Source organism: Engraulis encrasicolus, chromosome 12 (assembly GCF_034702125.1).
Source record: "Engraulis encrasicolus isolate BLACKSEA-1 chromosome 12, IST_EnEncr_1.0, whole genome shotgun sequence".
Lineage (NCBI taxonomy): Eukaryota > Metazoa > Chordata > Actinopteri > Clupeiformes > Engraulidae > Engraulis > Engraulis encrasicolus.
The window spans coordinates 15323333-15343332 of NC_085868.1; the positions used below are offsets into that span (position 1 = coordinate 15323333).

The following is a 20000-nucleotide window of genomic DNA, read 5'->3' on the forward strand; positions in this document are numbered from 1 at the left end:
TGCGGTCCCAGAGCCGGTATCACCAAGGTGTCACAAGATCCAACATTGAATAACAACTGACACCGTCGCTCAAGTGATTCAAGTGAAAGTGAAAAAAAAATCTTATTTGGTCATCATTGGTAATATGACAGCACTCAAGAGCACAGGATGCACATGCATTTAATCCCTTTTGAAAGTCAATCAATGAATTGAATTCAAAGAACCGAATTCACAATCAAGGACTGTGGTCAGCTTCTACTTGCATTGAGAATCCGTTTGACATGCACCATTGCAGTCAAATCAGGAGGCAGCTAAGATGGAGAGTTCTTTAGCCACACCTGTCCAGATTCTACCAGTCCACCAGACAACTAGACTCCTGAGAGCAGAGAGGTTTAACTTCATATTTAAGCATTATCCAGGCTTACGGTGGGAGGATATCCACTGTGTATACAGATATCCCATGAATCATCATTCTTGCAAAAGTGAACTTACTGTATGTCTGTTTGAAAAAAACACATGGAAGACAGCAGGAGAACATCTGACAAAGAGAAAAAGAGAGTGTTGCCTGGCTGCAACACACTCAATGCGCCATTTTCAAAACACACTTCTCCACAGAAGCACCCCACTGACGGAGATATAAAACAGACCCAGAGAATCAGGAGATCAATGTCGCTTGAAATTAACTGATGAACTCATTACGTGTCAGCAAAATGTTGCCTAATTGACAGGACAAAAAAGAAATGCTTTTGGTGATTATGGAGAAGTTGGAAATGTAGAGAATATCTCATGAATACAGTATGTGACGTTTCCACAGGACCACTTTGAGAGATTGGACATTATGAAACTCCTGATTCCATATTGCTTGCCATGTTGATGGGAGCTGGCTGGTTGATGGGAGCTGGCATGCTTAAAATAACCAAAAACAAAGCAAAAACCTCATAATTACAACAAGCGATTGCAAGAGAGAGGCCATTGACGATGTTGTGAAAGCTGTGAACAGATGTGGACGAGCAGAAGAAAACAAACGGCAGCAGCAGCAGCCGACCCATTATTTTCCCATTTCTGCGTTCTTCAGTAGTTACCGACCCGCACGTGATGTTCCATTGAACATTCATCACAGGCGACCAACCCATTAACTACTGGATTACAGACTGCTGTGCAGAATAACTGGTTTTTGAGGTCTGTTTCTCCTCGTTGCGTAGGACTAAACGCTTCTTAAATCTTTCACTGGCTGGAGTAGAGATGCAAGCAGGCAGGCAAAGGAGAGCAGAGGGAAGGACCACTTGGATGCTTTACGACTTATTTACCAGGAGTGTTATGTAGGCAGTTTTTCATCACAGCAATCGCAGGTGTTTCCTTGCTGCAGTCCTATCATTACAAAGTGCTGTGCAAAACATTCCATGTAAAAGCACTTTGGGTGCTCTGCTAAACATATGAAACTACTGAACATAAGAAACATATTATCACCGAACAAATCGACCTGGAATATGCATTCAAATAGTTTAATATTGTTATTAATCCGTCTTTTTCCTACCAGGTCTTGTCAGAGAAAGCATCAACTCAACTCATCACAGCACGATATTCGAAATTCCACAACTGCACTAACACAGATGTGTTTTGTCAACTGACTCCAAAAAATTGACTCCACAATTTTAAAGTGTTCTATATTGATATTGGTTCTATCAATCAAAGACATCACAGATTAGTTTACTGTAAGTTTTATGAAGACAAGCAAAAAAAACTGCTTAAGATGAGATGCAATGCTTCACCACAGCCTAAGGCCTGAGGAAAAGAAGTAAGGAAGCCTACAGGGGTGACCAAAGAGGTCAGTTGACCCAGGCACAGGCAGAGAGGGGACCCAGAATTTGGTCCTAATCACATTGCGTGGGGGTCCTTTCAGATTAGATTGTCCTAGGCTCGGCCAAAGCTGTCAGTGGCTTTGAAAAGTAAGCCCAGCCCTAATGGTGAACCTCAAGCAGCTGCGCTCTCACCGTAGCTCGGCAACGCTAGGGGTAACAAAGCACAAGCACCCCGGAGGGACCCCAAAAGCATAACTCGACTTTCTTCTCAGCGCAAAGTTATCTTAAAAAGTAGACCTATATATTGGTGGAAAGGGAACCTGTTATTTTTTTTCAAAGTCCCTGAGTTAGAAGTTTCAGGTTTAATGATATTCGCAGATTCACTGCTGTAAAAAAATAACCTCAGAGAAAAACGAAAGAAAAAGGACAAAAAAAAGGGAAAAGAACAACAAATTCCGTGGAATCAGCACAGCCGTGTTCCTTCTGGACGGTTTTCCGACCTCAGAATCTAGGATGATTGCATGCGGCCGGCCATTCCAGTACCTGTAGCACTGCCACAGGGATTCCACTCTGTCTAGGCTTTGCTCTGCATCGAGGCAATCAGATGGGAAGAAATGTGAGAGTCCCACATCCCTCAGTGAGAGGTCCAGTGGCTTCAGTGGTCGAGACCAGAGAAGAAAAAAAACAGACTCTACTAACCCCCCTACTGACCCTCTTCTTGATTTATCCTGCTAGGAGTCCAAACATGCCTTTTGGAGCTATCCAGAGCACATGTTAACACGGGTCAGAATGTTGGGACGTTAAAAAAAAATCAAACGGCCTTGAAGATGTCTTATTTTGCACTCGTCAGAGGAGGGGGGTGGGCTCGTAAATGATTGTGTGCAGGGGTCCTGACTCTTCACCTGACCAGGAAAAGACCCACTTGTACAGGGAGCAAAGGCCAGCAAAAGCCCCAAAAGCAGATAAAACCTCCCACAGCTGGCTTTGCGTGTGGTACATGGAAGGCCTTGTGAGTTGGAGACCTATATCAACTTTTGCGATCTCTAATAAAGTTTCTATCTCTATCCCACACACAGACAGACAGACAGACAGACAGACAGACAGACAGACAGACAGACAGACAGACAGACACACACACACACACACACACACAAACACACACAAACACACACACACACACACACACACACACACACACACACACACACACACACACACACACACACACACACACACACACACACACACACACACACACACACACACACACACACACACACACACACACACACAGCATCAGGGGGGTCTCCTGAGCAGCATGCAAACTTGACTAGATCATGACTGAGGTAATGGCTCTCTGAAGTGTGCTTGAGAGCGTAATGGAAAAGACATGAGCTCACGTTCGCAGCACGCGGCCGAATCTGCACGCTTGTGTGAGGCCACAGATACGATAGCAACAAATAAAAACACTCTCGCTGAACACAGTCAAACACAGATGGACACACATTTATGGTTTATGCACAAACGCACAAGTATGTACATACAAGTACACTGTGATCACCCTACAGTGATGATGTCACACACATGCAAACATGCAGACATTCTCACACACGCACAGAGAGAGAGAGAGAGAGAGAGGGAGAGACAGAGAGAGAGAGAGAGAGAGAGAGAGAGAGAGAGAGAGAGAGAGACAGAGACAGAGACAGAGAGAGAGAGAGAGAGAGAGAGAGAGAGAGAGAGAGAGAGAGAGAGAGAGACAGAGACAGAGACAGAGAGAGAGAGAGAGAGAGAGAGAGAGAGATGTGACTACACAAGGAAGAACTGCTAGAGGAGGGCATGGTGAAAGTAAGGAAGAGATACCATCACCCAAAGGTTTTTTATTGAGTTGCTGTACGACATTCCTCTGCATGGAAACATATACTCAAAGGGAAGAAATATGGCAGCATTTATGTTTGTCTTTCATCACCACATACTTACTGAGGGAGTGGCGACAGATACTGACAACACAGTGGGGGAGCTTGTGTCCCAATGGTGTGAAAATGCCATTTCATTATCATCAGGGTCGATGACAGCTTTGGACGGGCCAGGAGAGAATGTCTTTGGAAGGGCCCCTCACCAATTACATGCAATGTAATGAGGACCCAATTCTGAACCCCCCTCTCTTCCAGGGCCCGGGACAACTGACCCGTTTGTCCCCCTATGTCGGCTTCCCTGATCATCATAATGATAACTGTCCCGGCAGACAAACATACCAGACAGGGCAGGCCCATCTCTCTCTCCAGGGAAGCTGACAAGTTGGGACAAAGGGGTCAGTTGTCCCGGGTCCAGGGGGATCAGAGGCCCATAATTGGGTCTTCATTACATTGACTGTATTGGGTGGGGGGGGGTGGCGGGGCTTTCAGAGGTCGTTGTCCTGGGCCCAGCCAAAGCTATCAGCGGCCCTGTCTCTCTCTTTTGACTTTGTTTAGCTCTTCAGCTTTCGTCGTGTGCTTTAGAGGAATATAGTTGATTGACACTAATATGGAAGACAGCCATGAGATGGATTTAGACGGGAGGAAAACATCCTGAGTCTTTACACAGTAAGAAACACAGTGTTAAGTTTAATTCAACACTTGGTGAGTACTCGGGACCAAATACACTGCAGAAGATGTTAAATCAACTCTCTAAGCACTGAATTATTACAGCATTTTTTTGCTGTGTATGTATGTACAGAAGTTCAAGTAAGTACACCTAAGCTTTGGAACTATGTGCAAATATCTTACTTTTCACCTAGTTATATTTCTGCTAACGACCGAAGTACATGACAGATGTACAAGAACCTGATGTTTTGACACAATGACCAAAAGTAAATGTGTAAATAAAAAGTGACTTTACAGACTCAATGCCGTGGACTTTAAAGTCAAATGTCTCTATAGCTAGACCAGCAAATCGAGTGGTAGAGGTTCTTGGAAAATAACAGAATCTCCTCTTATTGGCAGAACATTGGATTCACAGACTGGCCAAAGATGACAACTTTTTTGTCAAACCAACCAGCTGTCTTATTCACGGGGGCCCGGATCTCTGAGATCCCACAGCCCCAGAGAGCCCGAGAGGCAACGAGGGGTAATTTATAGTTGAAATCCAAACATATTACAACCGAGAGCTGCCTGCGTAAATGACATGCTACAGCTTTTAAACGTCTCGGTTCTTTGAACGTCGTCCCTGCGACTTAATAAGCCTCTCTCTTCTTCAGCGAAGCACAGGAGTAAAGTAAAAAGGCCCTTGTCGTCTGCTGCTGCTGCTGTCGGAGCCTTGCGCAGGGGCAACTGCGGAGATGTCTGTCTTAGGGAAAACCGCCACACCACACACAACCAGCCACACGCTGTTATGTTTGGCCTGCTCTGTCTGTCTGTCTGTCTGTCTGTCTGTCTGTCTGTCTGTCTGTCTGTCTGTCTGTCTGTCTGTCTGTCTGTCTGTCTGTCTGTCTCTGGTTTGCGGATAGGCCAAAGGCAGTCAGAGGAGTTGTGATCTGATCTGTTCCTCACAAGGCGTAAAAGTGCAGCAGAGAGAGAGAGAGAGAGAGAGAGAGAGAGAGAGAGAGAGAGAGAGAGAGAGAGACAGACAGACAGACACACAGACAGACAGAAAGACAGGCATACGGACAGACAGAGAAGAGAAGAGAAGAGAAGAGAAGAGAAGAGAAGAGAAGAGAAGAGAAGAGAAGAGAAGAGAAGAGAAGAGAAGAGAAGAGAAGAGAAGAGACAGAAAATAAAAAAGACATAAAAAAGCAATAGAGGAAACGAGCTATTTCACCCTCCCTGACACCTACAACGGTGCACGAGGGGCCTGTGAACCCTTGAGTGATGTTCTCCCACCTGCTCAGCATGTGAGCACTTTGTGGTGTGGTGTGGTGTGGTGTGGTGTGGTGCGGTGCGGTGTGGTGTGGTGTGGTGTGGTGCTGTGCAGGCCCTGCCTTTGATAGTGCAGACATGACTTTTTGTGCATGTGGGTCTGCGTGTGAAGTGCAGCTACTTGAACATGCATTTGTTGGCAGCGTTCCCACACATGTAAAGCCAAAAATGCACGGTAAGCACTCTACTACAACCGGGTTCAGTTAGGAACTGCAATACTGCAGTAGGTCTCTGTCAGAGCTGCACATAAACCCAAAGGTCATACCATACGGATATAGGAAACAGAAAATGTGATATTTCAAGAAGTACAGTGAGACTGCTAGGACTGTGAGTCCTAGTGCATAACCACTCTAATGTACTTGTTTATTTTAGGTATTTGATTTCAATATATATACCTCCAGTCTCCAGAGGAATGTGTTCCTTTTCATTGCACTGTGGTATTGACTGGACCTCCTCTCTGGACCACAGGCTTTGGTTAAGCATCCCTCTAGGCCTTAATCATATTTCTCTAATGGCGGTGCATTTACTATGGAATGTTTGATTTCCTTGATAGGCACCATGTGTAGGCAAACTTCACGCACGACTTGTTCAGTATGTTCCCTGACCATCTGCCAAGTCTGGTGGTATATGACATGCTGAGTGTAAGCCATTACTTTTGTGGGGTGATATGGAGGTTGCTTGGTCTCTCTGTCTGTCTCTTACTGACTCTTGTCTCTCTATGTCTACCCCTCTCTCTCTCTCTCTCTCTCTCTCTCTCTCTCTCTCTCTCTCTCTCTCTCTCTCTCTCTCTCCCCCCCACCTCCTCTCTCTCTGTCTCTCTCTCTCTCTCAGTGTGTTTTCATACTTTAACTACAAATGCATGAAACATTTGTCTTAAAAAGGAAAAAGAAAAATCCTTCGCTCACTGTTTGTGATTTGTAATGTATAATGCACAAAATGAAGTCTTAGCCAGATTATTTATTGACTTTCAAGTGAAAAAACATCTAGTCAATCTTAATTTAAGACAAAATGACCCAATTATTACGAGAACTTCCTTATCTGGAAAGACTTTGGACTTTTAATGGCTGGAGAGTTGAGGTTGAGATTGAGGCTGCCCGTGCAGGCTTTGTTTTCATAGTTTAACAACACATGCATGAAATATTTGTCTTACTGTAAAAAGAAAAGTGAAAGCCTTCCATTACGTTTGTGATTCACTGTGATTTGTTTGATGTACTACAATGTACTGTATGCCTGGAGAGTTGCTTACTTTTGCAGGGTGAGGTTGAGGTTGCCCGTGCAGGTCTTAAAAAATACCTTCCCTCACTTTTGGATTTGCCTTGATTTGTTTGCTGTAAAGTAATGTATGGCTAGACTGGAGACTTGCTTGCCTGTGCAGGCAGTGTTTTCATAGTTTAACAACAGATGCATGAAACATTTGCTATAAAAGGAAAAAGAAAATACCTTCCCTCAATTTTTTGCTTTGAGGTTGAGGTTGCCTGTGCAGGCCTTGAGAATACCATCCCTTATTTTTCGATTTGCTTTTATTTGTTTGATATCGTCAACTGTATGGCTAGAGAGTTGCTTACGTTTGCAGGGTGAGGTTTAGGTTCCCTGTGTAAGCCTTGATCTTGTTTAACCCCTTAGAGCAGACCCTCTGTTGTAACGTTTTTGTCACCAAAATGATAAAGATCACGTCTCTTAATCTATGCATTGTCATAGCAATATTGTTATGATGTCGCTGAGCGTTTTCGGCAAAGAGTGAATAGACCCGACGATGGGCCCATCTTCAGTAAGAGGCTACTGACAGGTGTATGAATTATTTGCTTGAAAAGGAAAAAGAAATACTGTCCCTCACTACTTTTTTACAGGGTGAGGTTGAGGGTTTCCCGTGGAGGCCTTAAGAATACCTTTATACACTTTTGATTTGCTTTGATTTGTTTAATGTAATGTACTATGAGGATAGACAGTGCTTACTATTGCAGTGTGTGGTTGGTGTTGCCCATGCAGGTCATGAGAACGCCTTCCCTCGCTCTCAGTGATTTTCGGTCTTGCTGTGATTTGTTTGATGTAATTTATTATATGGTTGTGACGTCATCGGTCGAATGCTCCATTCATTTCAACGGGGCTCCCCAACGTTCGCACGTCTGTTATTTTTCGATAACGGACGGGTTGGTCTATAACAGACCGCTGTCAATGGCAACAAGACTTTTCACTGCTAAAGCGACTTTTCAACAAGACTCTAATCAGCTGCTGTGATAGACAACACCTGTTGTCCTGGCTACCTAGCTGTTGCCTCGCGGTGTTCCACAACGGCACTGTTTTGTTTTGCGCAGCAACAATCTTTTGACTTAACATTAAATAGGCCTAAAGAAATGTCCCCGCCATGTGTGAATCATTTAAGTATATCCATATAATAAGCGGGTTAACTTTCGGCGACTCGGTCGCTTTGTGGAATAGCAGCACTTCAGAGAGAACAAGACCCCTCCGCTCCGCGTCGGGGTCTAAAGATTCTCTCTGTCGTGCTGCTATTCCACGGTAGCGACCTTCTCGCCGAACGTTAACCCTTACGTAACATATGGGTAGAGAGTGCTTACTGATGCAGTGTGAGGATGGCTGCCCTTACTGAATGATTTGCTTTGCATTGTTTCATTGGATTTAACCCATTAAGACACGGTGTTATACATTTGCTGTTACCAGAATGGCAATGACCAAGTCGTAGAGCATTACTAAAAGCCCTGTGTTATGTCATAGTATTGTAATACTATAGTAGTTACTTTTCAATGACTTGCTACTGAAGGTACGGCGCGCAATAAGGGGCTACTGTATTGCTCGAGAGTTGCTTACTTCTGCAGGGTGAGGTTGAGGTTGCCCGTGCAGGCCTTGATCTTGTTCTGGGCCTCCAGGTGGGTCATGCCGTCTGTGGCGATGCCATCGATGGTCAGCACCGTGTCCCCAACGCTGATCTTGGCCCTGCCTGCTTTGCCCCCGTCTGTCAACTGATGACACAGAAAATAAGATAAAATAGAAATTAAGTCAGGAAATATGTCAGGAAAACAGCACAAACAACAGCACAAAGAAAGTACAATATTGTAATTAGAGTCAGAAAATAAGTTGTGGGATTGGTAAAAGTTTCGCCAAATATATCCGTGGACTGTTGATGGAAAGATAGTGTGAGGTGCAGAGCTCGAGAGGGCTCAGAAAACAAGTTGTGGTTGTCTTAACTAGTAATGCAAAGACATTACAGTATTGTCACAAGAGTCAAATAATAAGTTATGGGACTGATGCAAAATTCTTCAAATGTAGCGGTGAACTATGGACAGAAAGAAAGACGAACGTGTGAAGTGAAGTTTAGGAAAAGTCATAGGACAAATTGTGGTTGTCTCAGGTAGGAAGAAGGGAGACAGACAGGACAAGACAATCCGATGTTTACATTGCATTACATCACATCACATTACACATGGCTGCTGCTTTTATCCAAACTGACTTACAGTTACTTAGGCAGAGGATATTGATTACAGACCAAGGAGCAATGTGGGGTTATGCACTTTAAAGTCAACTCCTGAACACACAAAAAGTCTGTTCCAAGTAACACAATTATGTGCGGCCTATGAGTAACCGCATGCTTTGGCAACAAATGAATGACTATGTACAGTCATAAATTCTGAAGCGGAAAAGCTACGCACATCTCGCCGTCACTCCGTCCCACTCACCATTCTGTACACAAACAACTGTGTTGTGTCATGTGTCATGCCTGCGAGTGTTTCGCAACACCTCAACTCGCCTTACGTAACGCCCTTGCTACTCCTCTCATTCTCTTATCGCTCGGCAACGAGAATAGCTCGGGCCGAAACTCACAGAAGGCGCACTGCCTTGCATTGTACTGCCTCTGAATGCTGCTGCTTTGAGGATAAATACCCAGCAGCCCTCCCATTCACCTCTCCAGACATGAGAAAGATATTCCAGACACGGGCGGAGCTATAGGGAGGGCGAGCAGGGCATTTGCCCCTGGGCCCAGGGCACTCTTGTGTTGTTGGTAGGGGCCCTATTCTGACCATGGCAGGCCATAATGGGGGGCCCTATAAGTGTTTTGCCCTGGGGTCCTGTGTGCAATTGTTCCGCCACTTATTCCAGATGATTTCTGCAAGCAATTCAATAGTCCAGGTAGCTTGTCTCTGTAAGCTGGTCGGGAGAAATATTGAACGGATGGCGTGCTCTGCCAGTGAATGATGGATGAGGAACTCTTCTGACCCACTTGGCTGCCATAAAAAACCCAAAAGTCAAACAAAACAACTACAGACAGCCTCCATAAGTTACACCCCGCTGCTTTGAAGCAGGGGGAAGGCGAGGGAAGATGTTCATACAAAGTGCTTGGGATGAAATACAACTCATGGGAAGCTGACCAAGGGATGCGTGGAAGCGAAGGCATCAGGCAAATTTACGGGGCTCAACTATGAACTTTTTTTTTCCCTCCAGGCAAGGGGCCTGTTGCTGTATTGTACTGTATATGTGTTGGCTTTATCTGACTGTAGCTGACAGCGCAGTACCCTTAGGGTGGGAAATTATCTTGCAGTGGAGTATTGGGAGTATTAAGGTGGGAGAGATTTTTATCTGGGCAGTTAGCCTGGGAGTCTTCAGAGCACATTGATGTCGAAGAGCAAAACATTAGACATTTCAAACTGGCCCATCATGGGTTTGTTAGACGTGGCAGAACTTGGGCAAGCCTGTGCAATTTGGGCGTACCTTTGTTAGTAGACAACTTTACAGAAGGAGGGGAAAGAGAAGGAGGGGGGGATGAAAAGAAGAAGAAGAAGAAGAAGAAGAAGAAGAAGAAGAAGAAGAAGAAGAAGAAGAAGAAGAAGAAGAAGAAGAAGAAGAAGAAGATAATAATGAAACACTGCAGAAATTAGCCAACAGCAAAGGACTAGTAAGTGCCTACAAAGGAAAGTCACCGGAGCATCTTCAGATGTGGATATTTTACTGCAACGCGAGTGTTCGATACTTAATAACAAAGTTAACCGCACACTTATATGAATTTTCGCTCGTTTATTCAGAGCAAACAACGTGTTTCGCCTCTGTGCGTCATCAGGTTCACTCAGGTCAGGTGTGGATATGTATGGAATAGCGGACGACGAGGTGTCCCGATATCAAGGGAAATAATGGACGAGGCGAAGCGTTCTAAACAGCCCGACGGCGCAGCCGAAGGGCTGTTCGCTTCGCCAAGTCCATTTTCCCTTGATATCGGGACACCTCGAAGGCCGCTATTCCGCTTATCACCCGGTTACCAGCATTTAAGTATTACTTTATTAATATGTTGATCTAAGGCTTCGTGAGAAGGTAGATTCACCACTGCGCTTGGTACGTTGCTATGGGCACCACTTCCTAATCTAGTGAGACGCGCCTCTATCGGAGACATGTAAAGACGCGCACAGAATGTTGGGGTGACTTGACAACCAAATGCAATAGAATTGACGACTGGGTTTTTGACTTGACAACCAGATGCGATAGAATTAGTAACGGGGTCTTGACTAGACAACCAGATGCGATAGAACTAGTAACGGCACTTCGCCAGAAAGTTAGAAAAGAAGTAACTTGGACGCCCGCACGCCCGCATGACATCATAGGTGTCCTGCTACCGGGGAATAAAGGACACCTGCTCAGCCAATCAGAAGACGTTCTGTCTGCTCACTGGGTGATATTTTACTGTTTTAATGGGCAAGTGCCAAGGCTAACATCTCAATGTTGTCACGTCTCCTTCAAAGTCAATATCTTGGTCTAAACTCCTACAGAGTGTTGGACTCCCCTATGCCCCAACCCATCCCCCAACAACAGTTCTCCCTTAAATAAATCCAGGCCGGCACATCTTAACGAGCCATTCAATATGAACCTGTGAACACACAAGGCTCAACATTCACCCAGTTTGAGTGGGAAAATCTGTTGGCGTGGGATCATACAAACCAAACACGTCAGCATGGCAGCTTACAAACAGCAAGGGCCAGGGCTTTGTTGTTGCGAACGATAGGCAGGCTAATGATCATGATTGTCAAATCTGCCGGCTCTGTTAGCTCCGGCTCTGACACACCTCGCCGACGGCGGTGACACTGGCTTTTGTCAAGCCATGCCACGTTATGTCAACAACGTCTTAGCCTGTTACTACAGGAGAAAGAAAGAAACGGGAATGATGAGTAAGACACTCAAAGACAGAAAAAACAACACACACCCACAAAGCAAAAAAAACGTTACTAGAGGTGACGTTTCTCCTATTGTTTCCAGCTGATTTCCTTTCCAAACCTCTCGCTCCTATCACATGCTTTGAGGGAAACTTTTCCACAATCAAAATTCATTACACTTTTCCAATGCAGTGTGAATAAACAAACAGGCCACCAGATTCTCTGGTGTATTAGTGGAACAGCCAGCCACAGTCGATTTTTTTTCCCTCTCAGTGATTGCACGCCTCGGCTTCCACAGCCATGACTGTGGATGTGCCCACACAGGAAATGCCCTGATGCAACCATGACGACTGCGTGACTTTCCGCCAGGTGTGGCCGAGATGTGCTTGCACAACCACGTGTGCGCGGCGCCAATAAATCCTTCAGTTGATCCAGCAGCACCATGATGATCCCACGTAAACACAAAGACGCTCACGGATATTCATGCACACATGCACGTAGACACACTCACACACGCACAATCACACGCACACACATACGTACACACACACACACACACACACACACACACACACACACACACACACACACACACACACACACACACACACACACACACACACACACACACACACACACACACACACACACACACACACACACACACACACATCATTCAGCTGATCATTCAGCATTATAATACAAAATTAAATAAAGGTATAAACTTACAAGCGTGGAACAACTAATGCATGCACACACAAAAAACACACACAAACACAATAGCATTCACACACCCACACATACACCCTCTCCCTAATCATAAACGCATACACACAGAAAAACATGCATGCACACACACGCACTTACAAAGACGAACACAAACTCACTCCCACTTAACACCTGTGTAAAAACTTGTCCATGTCATTCTGGGACACTGTGTGCTTCAGGGAACAAACACACCTACACACACACACACACACACACACACACACACACACACACACACACACACACACACACACACACACACACACACACACACACACACACACACTTTAAAATAAAAACACAGTTGGAGGTGGGAACAAGCACAAACACACAGACACACAGACACACAGACACACACACACACACACACACACACACACACACACACACACACACACACACACACACACACACACACACACACCAATACAATTTCACAGTCTAAGGGTTGGGGCGGTACCCACTCTCTCTCTTTCTCTCTCTCTCTCTCTCTCTCTCTCTCTCTCTCTCTCTCTCTCTCTCTCTCTCTCTGCCTCTCTCTCTTTCTCTCTCTCTCTCTCTCCCTCTCTCTCTCTCTCCCTCTCTCCACGCTTTGTCATTTCCTTTCCCAGCAACGTGCTCATACATGCACAGCACAGCCTCTAGCACTGGCAGCAATCAACATTAGCAACGACATCAGCTCGACGTGTCAAAAGCCAACACACTTGCTCGCATGGGTGCCGCTAGGGGGGGAAAGATGTTACAAATTCTAAGGGCCCAAGCACTGAGGGCTTAAGAGGGACCCTTAAGAGGACCCAAAAGCACTAACAGGGGCCCTTAAGGGGCCCAAAATTCGAATCTTTCATAGGGCCCAACATTTCTGGTGGCGCCCCTGCTTGCTCGCAGCAGATTTGCGGAGGTATGGTGCCACTTAGCCAAATGACAGAGGATTGTGTAAAGTGGTCAAACTACAGGGCAGCCACGCAGTCAAAAAATGATTTGCACACACTTGGCAAATTGTGTTCTCTGGGGTGTGAGGAAGGCTTTGTAGTCTTTTTTTATTTAAAAATATAAAAAATATTAACATTTTTCAGGGGCTTTTATGCCTTCATTTGACAGGACAGTCGAAGATGGTGACAGGAAGCGAATAGGACAGAGAGACAGGGGAGGATCGGGAAATGACCCTGGCCGGGCTCGAACCGGGGTCCCCGTGGGTGGGAATGCAAGCCCAAATGTGGGGGGCTTAGCGTGCAGTGCCACAGCGCCCCCCCCAGGCTTTGTAGTCTTCTTGGGGTCATTCTTGTTATACAAAGAGAAGGACGAGCCCATTCACAGCTTTGTGTTTACTGCACTGATGAGTCTGTACTGCACTGTAAGTTATGTTTTGCATTGCGAAACAGACCACAAACAAACAATACCGTACAAGTAATAACCAGACAATTCACCTCGGAGTTCCTGGGATTTCCCAGAACTGTGTCTCTTGATGAATTGCAGAGAGGCAGTCATACAAACTTTCATACAAACCAGTGGCGGTGCAAGTGCACACAGGGCACACAAGGCAAAACAGTGATAAGGCCCCCCATACGGTCTGCCAAGGTCATAATAGGGGCCCCACCATCAAGAGGGCCCTAGGCCAAGGGGCAACTGCCCCACTCGCCCTCCACCATAGCGCCGCCCCTGCTCTAAACTTGTTCTTCTTTTGTGGGATATAGCCCATGGAGGGTAGCCTGATTATCATCGACTTTCAAATCTCTACGAGACTTGGTCTGACCAAGAGCATAACAATTAACATTTCCCAAACGGCATTTCCCAAATGGCCTCCCTTGGTTTACAAATGATTGTTTGCTTCCCAACAAAGTGGGAGGAGTTCCCGTATTTGCAGGAACTCAGAAAGTACTTGCACTGCTCTTGACCTGACTGGTAGCAACGCTGAAGCTGTTGCGTCACTAGGAGGGCACGGCCTGGCTAATGGAGGCCAGCCCAAATGGATGTACCACTAAGATGAGTGACCTTTTCACCTTTGCTGTTGTTGTTGTGTCTATTGAGGAAGCTGCATGTTTGTACGGTGAAACAGAAAGTGGTCTGAGCAGCACAGCACAGCAAGCTTCCCTTCTGGCCCCTGGTATCCCCCGTGGGTTTTCCCACAATGCAAACCTCATACATGCATAGTGAGCTCTCTGCTCAGTCCTGTCTGTGGAAGTCATTGGTCTTGCTATGGAGGGATTGCAGGTCAAAATCTCATTTCAAAACAGAACGAATGTGGGTGATCTGATGCACACTTCTATATGGCTTAATACATTTGTTGTTATCAGAATGGCAATGAACCAAGTCGTAGTGCATTACCAAATTCCTAGTGTTATGTCATTATAGTTTGGTATTACGTTAGCAGACTTTTCAATGACTATTAGGGGTCTTACACACCAGGAAGGTAAAGCGTCGCAGAACGGCCGCGTTTTTTACCAGCGTCGGTGAAAATACATTGAAACATATCTGTCCTTACACACCAACCGGCGGTAGTCGGGCGTCAGCGGCGCGGGAACCGGCTCCGTGCCGCGCTGCATTTGGAAAATAGAACTCGAGCACATTTTTCACGGCAGCGAACGGCGGTGTTTCATTCAAATGAATGGCAAAGTAGCATGCTAGCTTTGGCTGTGGGGAGGGTTTTGAACAGGACTGGCCGCGCACGCCGACGCTGTCAGTGTGAAAGGCAGAGAAAAACACACCGGCCGAAACTAAGCAGAAAGACTGCGTTTGTCCCGCGACCGTTCCGTTCGGCTTTGGTATGTTTTGCCCCTTACAACGTTCCAATGGTGGAACAGTATGCACTATGGGGCTACTTCCGCAAGACACCCAACCCTGGATGGCCTCAGAACACTGTACCTATAAGCAGGGCTTGACATTGGCACCTGCTGGCGTAGGTTACTGATGACAAAACTGTAACAAGCAGAGAGGTGGAATCGCTGGAGACTTGGGAAAGCCTCTAGCCACAGGGGCCGGTGAGTAAAAAAGAGTTAATGACAAGCCCTGACTGTACATAATGTAGTGTAATGCAGTGCTTAACTCTACTAGGGGCTGCACCTTATTGTGTGGGAGAACACAAAGGAGGACAAAAAAGTAGCAGGAAAGCTTTTCCAGGCATCAAGCAGAGGCAGACCAATGGGAAAGTCTCCCTCCAAAAATGACCTCCAAGCGTTTCCTCACCGTTTTGTCCTGTCTGGCCTGCCGTTGTCGTTATCGTACATCAGGAAGTCGACGGGAGAACAAATGTGGCAATGCTTTACAATAAAAACACAGTTGGAAGTGGGAACGAGCACAAACACACACACACACTCACGCACACTCTCTCTCTCACACACACACACACACACACACACACACACACACACACACACACACACACACACACACACACACACACACACACACACACACACACACACACACACACACACACACACACACACACACACACACACACACACACTCTAAGACACACTAGACTGAACTCTTGTCAGAGTCAGCTCATTTGTTCTGTGGGGTTTGGTGGCACAGTAGGCACAGGAAGGCAGGGCCAACTGGGGGCAACCAAAAGAACGGAATGGAAAAGGTCGAAATGGAATGGAATGGAATGGAATGAAACGGAACAGAGCCAACTGCTGCAGACTCTTTGTGAGGAACAGCAGAAACACGTTCTATTTAGGGCCAAGGCAGATAAGAGACCAGTGGGAGCTGCTGTTCCCAAACCTCCCCCACCTACTCGTCCCCCCCTCACTGCGGTCACTCATCACCGAAAGGGCAGCAGGGGTATCGAGGGGCTAAACGAGGGGATGAGAGGAGATGAGGGAGGGAAGAGAATGGAGAAGAGAAGAGAAGAGAAGAGAAGAGAAGAGAAGAGAAGAGAAGAGAAGAGAAGAGAAGAGAAGAGAAGAGAAGAGAAGAGAAGAGAAGAGAAGAGAAGAGAAGAGAAGAGAAGAGGAGAGGAGAGGAGAAGAGAGGAGAGGAGAGGAGAGGAGAGGAGAGAGGCAAGCTGTGTGGAGCCAACCAGACCAGTCAAGTCAACAGCGCAGGAAGAGAAGTTGAGTTCGCAGGGCCCAAATGTCAACGGCCCCGGCAGGAAGCATGACTCCGGTCGTGCCGAGGCCTGACTATAAAAACCTACCACCAGGAAAAGAAAGAAAGAAGAAGAAGAAGAAAAAAACGGCACTTTAGGGGCCGGTGAACACTCTAGTTTCACAAGCTACTGAAGGTCAATGGCAGGGCAGCAACAGCAGCAGCAGCAGCAGCAGGAGCAGATGAGGGTGGACTCGCGCAGGTCAGACGTGCAGAGGGAGGTAATGGAGGAGGAAGAGGAGGAGCAGGACAGGAGGAGGAAGCCTATCCGGTAAATGACCTCCAACGACCCGTCATGTCACAGCAGGAAGGTGTGTGCGTGTGTGTGTGTGTGTGTGTGCGTGCGTGCGTGCGTGCGTGCGTGCGTGCGTGCGTGCGTGCGTGCGTGCGTGCGTCTGTCTGTTTGTCTGTCTGTCTGTGTGTGTGCCCGAGAGCCTGCACATGCACTCCACTCATCTATGATGGGTGGGGTCATGTGCCCCGTTCTGAACCATTCTGGTAACCACTAAAAAGAAGAAGCGCTGAGAACAAATCTGATAGGTCACCAGAGACGTCTGGCCGTTGGCATTCCCCCCCATCACAGAGCCAGAACGTGGACCCAGGGGCACCATATGATGCAGAAGGCTGCCTCTAATTCACGTCACAAGGCCAGAAACAGAGCCAGATAGAGCCACCCAGTCGGAGACATGAGGCAAAGGGACAGACTACAGCAGCAGCGTGTCCCTCATGGGACAGACCCAAATCTCATCAAGACGACTGGCGGCCTCTGTCTGCCTGCCACGACCATCTGGCAACCTTGCTAAACAGCACGATGAGGGTCAGACAGACAAGCCCCCCCCTCACATGGGCTCGTCAATGTGCTCCGTACTGCACCTAACCATCTGTATCAACATGTTCTTTATTTAAAATATAGATACATAGAGAAACTGCACACTTTAATTTGCACATCGTTTTTTTGCCTTTGGGCAGCCTTTCACAGCACACCTTCAGAGATCCAATCACACATCCGATCACAATGCTTGATCCAAGTATATCAGGGTTCTTCTCTGTTTGTATCTGTGACACAGCAACGCGCTTGTCTATTACATGCAGTTAAACAGCTTGAACCAGTTGGAGGCGCTAATGACGGTATGCCAGACTATTATTTTAACTCTGTAAAACATTGCAAGCCAGTTTTAAGTAAGTTGCCCTGCTGCCTTAAGTTTGTAAGTTAACTCAGCTCTAGACTTTCACTTCAATTCGACTTCAACTCAATTTGAGGCTTTCTTAGGCTGAGTTAACTGACAAACTTAAGGTAGCTCAATCTTCTACGTTTAACTGGCTGCAATGTTTTACAGTGTATGTGATAGTAGTGTGTGGCCTGCCATGTTCGCACATGCAATCTGTTAACCTTTGCTATTTATAACAAGTCTTATTCAATGGACTGATGCTGGAGTCAGATATTGCAGTAACGGCAAAGGAATGTATGAATTGTTCCTTCCTCGACAGCCAAGGGGTGGAGGAGGAAGCATAGGCACAATTCAAAGAGGAAAAAAGTCTCTTGCAGAGAGAGGCTGTCTGTGAGCCACTCTCGCCCATGAGGGATGTCCACAAGAGTGCTTAAGTGGTCCATGAGGATATTTCTATAAACGTGGTCAGTGTTCCGAGACAAGGTAGAATAGACCAGTGTTTCTCAACCTTTTTTTAGTCGAGGCACCCTTTCAATTCTTGAAAAATTTCAAGGCACCCCAAACAACAAGCCGTATCGCATCCGATACCATACAAGCTTAGAAAAGTAACACATTTGGAGACGTCCCACGACCTACGTTCGAAGTTGCAGCTGACTGGGGTGACCTACAGTATATTTACTTTATTGTGCGTAAATGGCAGATGAAAGATTCCACTGGCTAACATTAATTATCAATTTAGACAAATATGTATTATATTACATAATTTATTTATCAGCCACGTTTCCGTGGCACCTCTGAGGGGGGCCCGCGGCACCCCAGGGTGCCCTGGCACCCCTGTTGAGAAACACTGGAATAGACTATCTGTAACATTATAAAAGAACTAAACATATCTTAACATGTTCTTTCATCACATAAGACAGGCCTTAACTGTATGCAAAAAAACAATCTGCAACTGAGTTTGCAGTGCCTTAAACTTGTAGCGTGAGCAAGCCCATCAATTCAGTTTACAGGTGGTCCCTGAAAAAACTTCCGGAACAAAGTGGTCCTTGGTTTGAAAAAGGCAGAGAAACACTGATGTAGAGAGAGACCAAATAATTTTTGCAGTATAGGAACAAACACATGCCCACAGCAATTATATTGGATTTGGAGAGAGTCTATGGCGGGGAGCGGTATCGAAGGCCGGTCGGGCAGTAATTAAGTCTTAATTGGGTCGACGTTCCAATGCTATGGAGACTGTCGTCATCCTATTCCAGAAAAACAGCACGTTCTAGACACACAAAGAGAGGAAGAGAACAGAGCACTTCCTTTCAGATCCTGGTCACGGCCATAGCCAATTGCTTCCATGTGTCTGTCTTTTTTGTCCTGGCTCTCCTGATTCAATTAGCCAGATGCAGCCACAATTACATTTAGATCCAATTAGATTGAAACGTGAAGTTGTTTTGTTTTTTTGAGTTATTAAGAGCCCACTCCTCATTATGAGAGTCATTACCTGCCTCTCACACTGAACAAACGTGGAGGGGAAAAGGCAATCCAAATCTTATCTTATTTCACAGTATTTGTAGGAAAAATATGTGTATATGCATGAGAGTAGAGAGGGGCTTTAGTTCTGGGAACGGTGATTTGGGCCAATCTGTTAGGCTCAAGATCATTTTCAATTTGTTTTCAAATTCTCCACGGTAATACACTGCCAGGCTCAGCTTTACTGACGAAAACAAACTGCACTAAAAATGTGAAGTGAATGAAGAATACAGTGTTGTATTTGAATGTATATTTGAATATATTTGTATGTATATTAATGCTGAAATACATCCATTACTGAACAGTAGTCAACTGCCATGACATGGAATGTTTAATATGTCTGCTGGCACCGTTTTGAGTACCACAACAAACTTTATGTTCGTTTTGGCGGTGAATTATTGGGTGAATCGTTGGCATGCATAGGACAGTCGAGCCTTGTCTCCGGCAGAGTACAGCCAAGCAGCCTCTCCTCAATATTTATTTTTCTTCGGTTCGTGCCAAGCACAGTGCCTTTAAGTTGTGCTCAAACCGCATTAAGTGGATAATGTCGTATTTATAAAATTACAGATTTTAAACTAACATCCATAAGAACGGTTGGTCAACAGTATTTGGATGACCTCATCTTCGTCATCTATTGCTGCC

The 20000-nt window shown here is 45.9% G+C and overlaps 1 protein-coding gene across 2 annotated transcripts in view; it reads right to left on the bottom strand.

Moving 5' to 3' along the window:
- The window catches only part of pdlim5b (PDZ and LIM domain 5b), a 136886-nt gene that overhangs the window by 72099 nt on the left and 44787 nt on the right, over positions 1-20000 (bottom strand). For both annotated transcript variants that reach the window (XM_063211694.1, XM_063211693.1), the window contains exon 3: positions 8492-8643. In XM_063211694.1, the coding sequence (XP_063067764.1) occupies positions 8492-8643 (152 nt within the window). The remainder of the gene's footprint in view (positions 1-8491; positions 8644-20000) is intronic.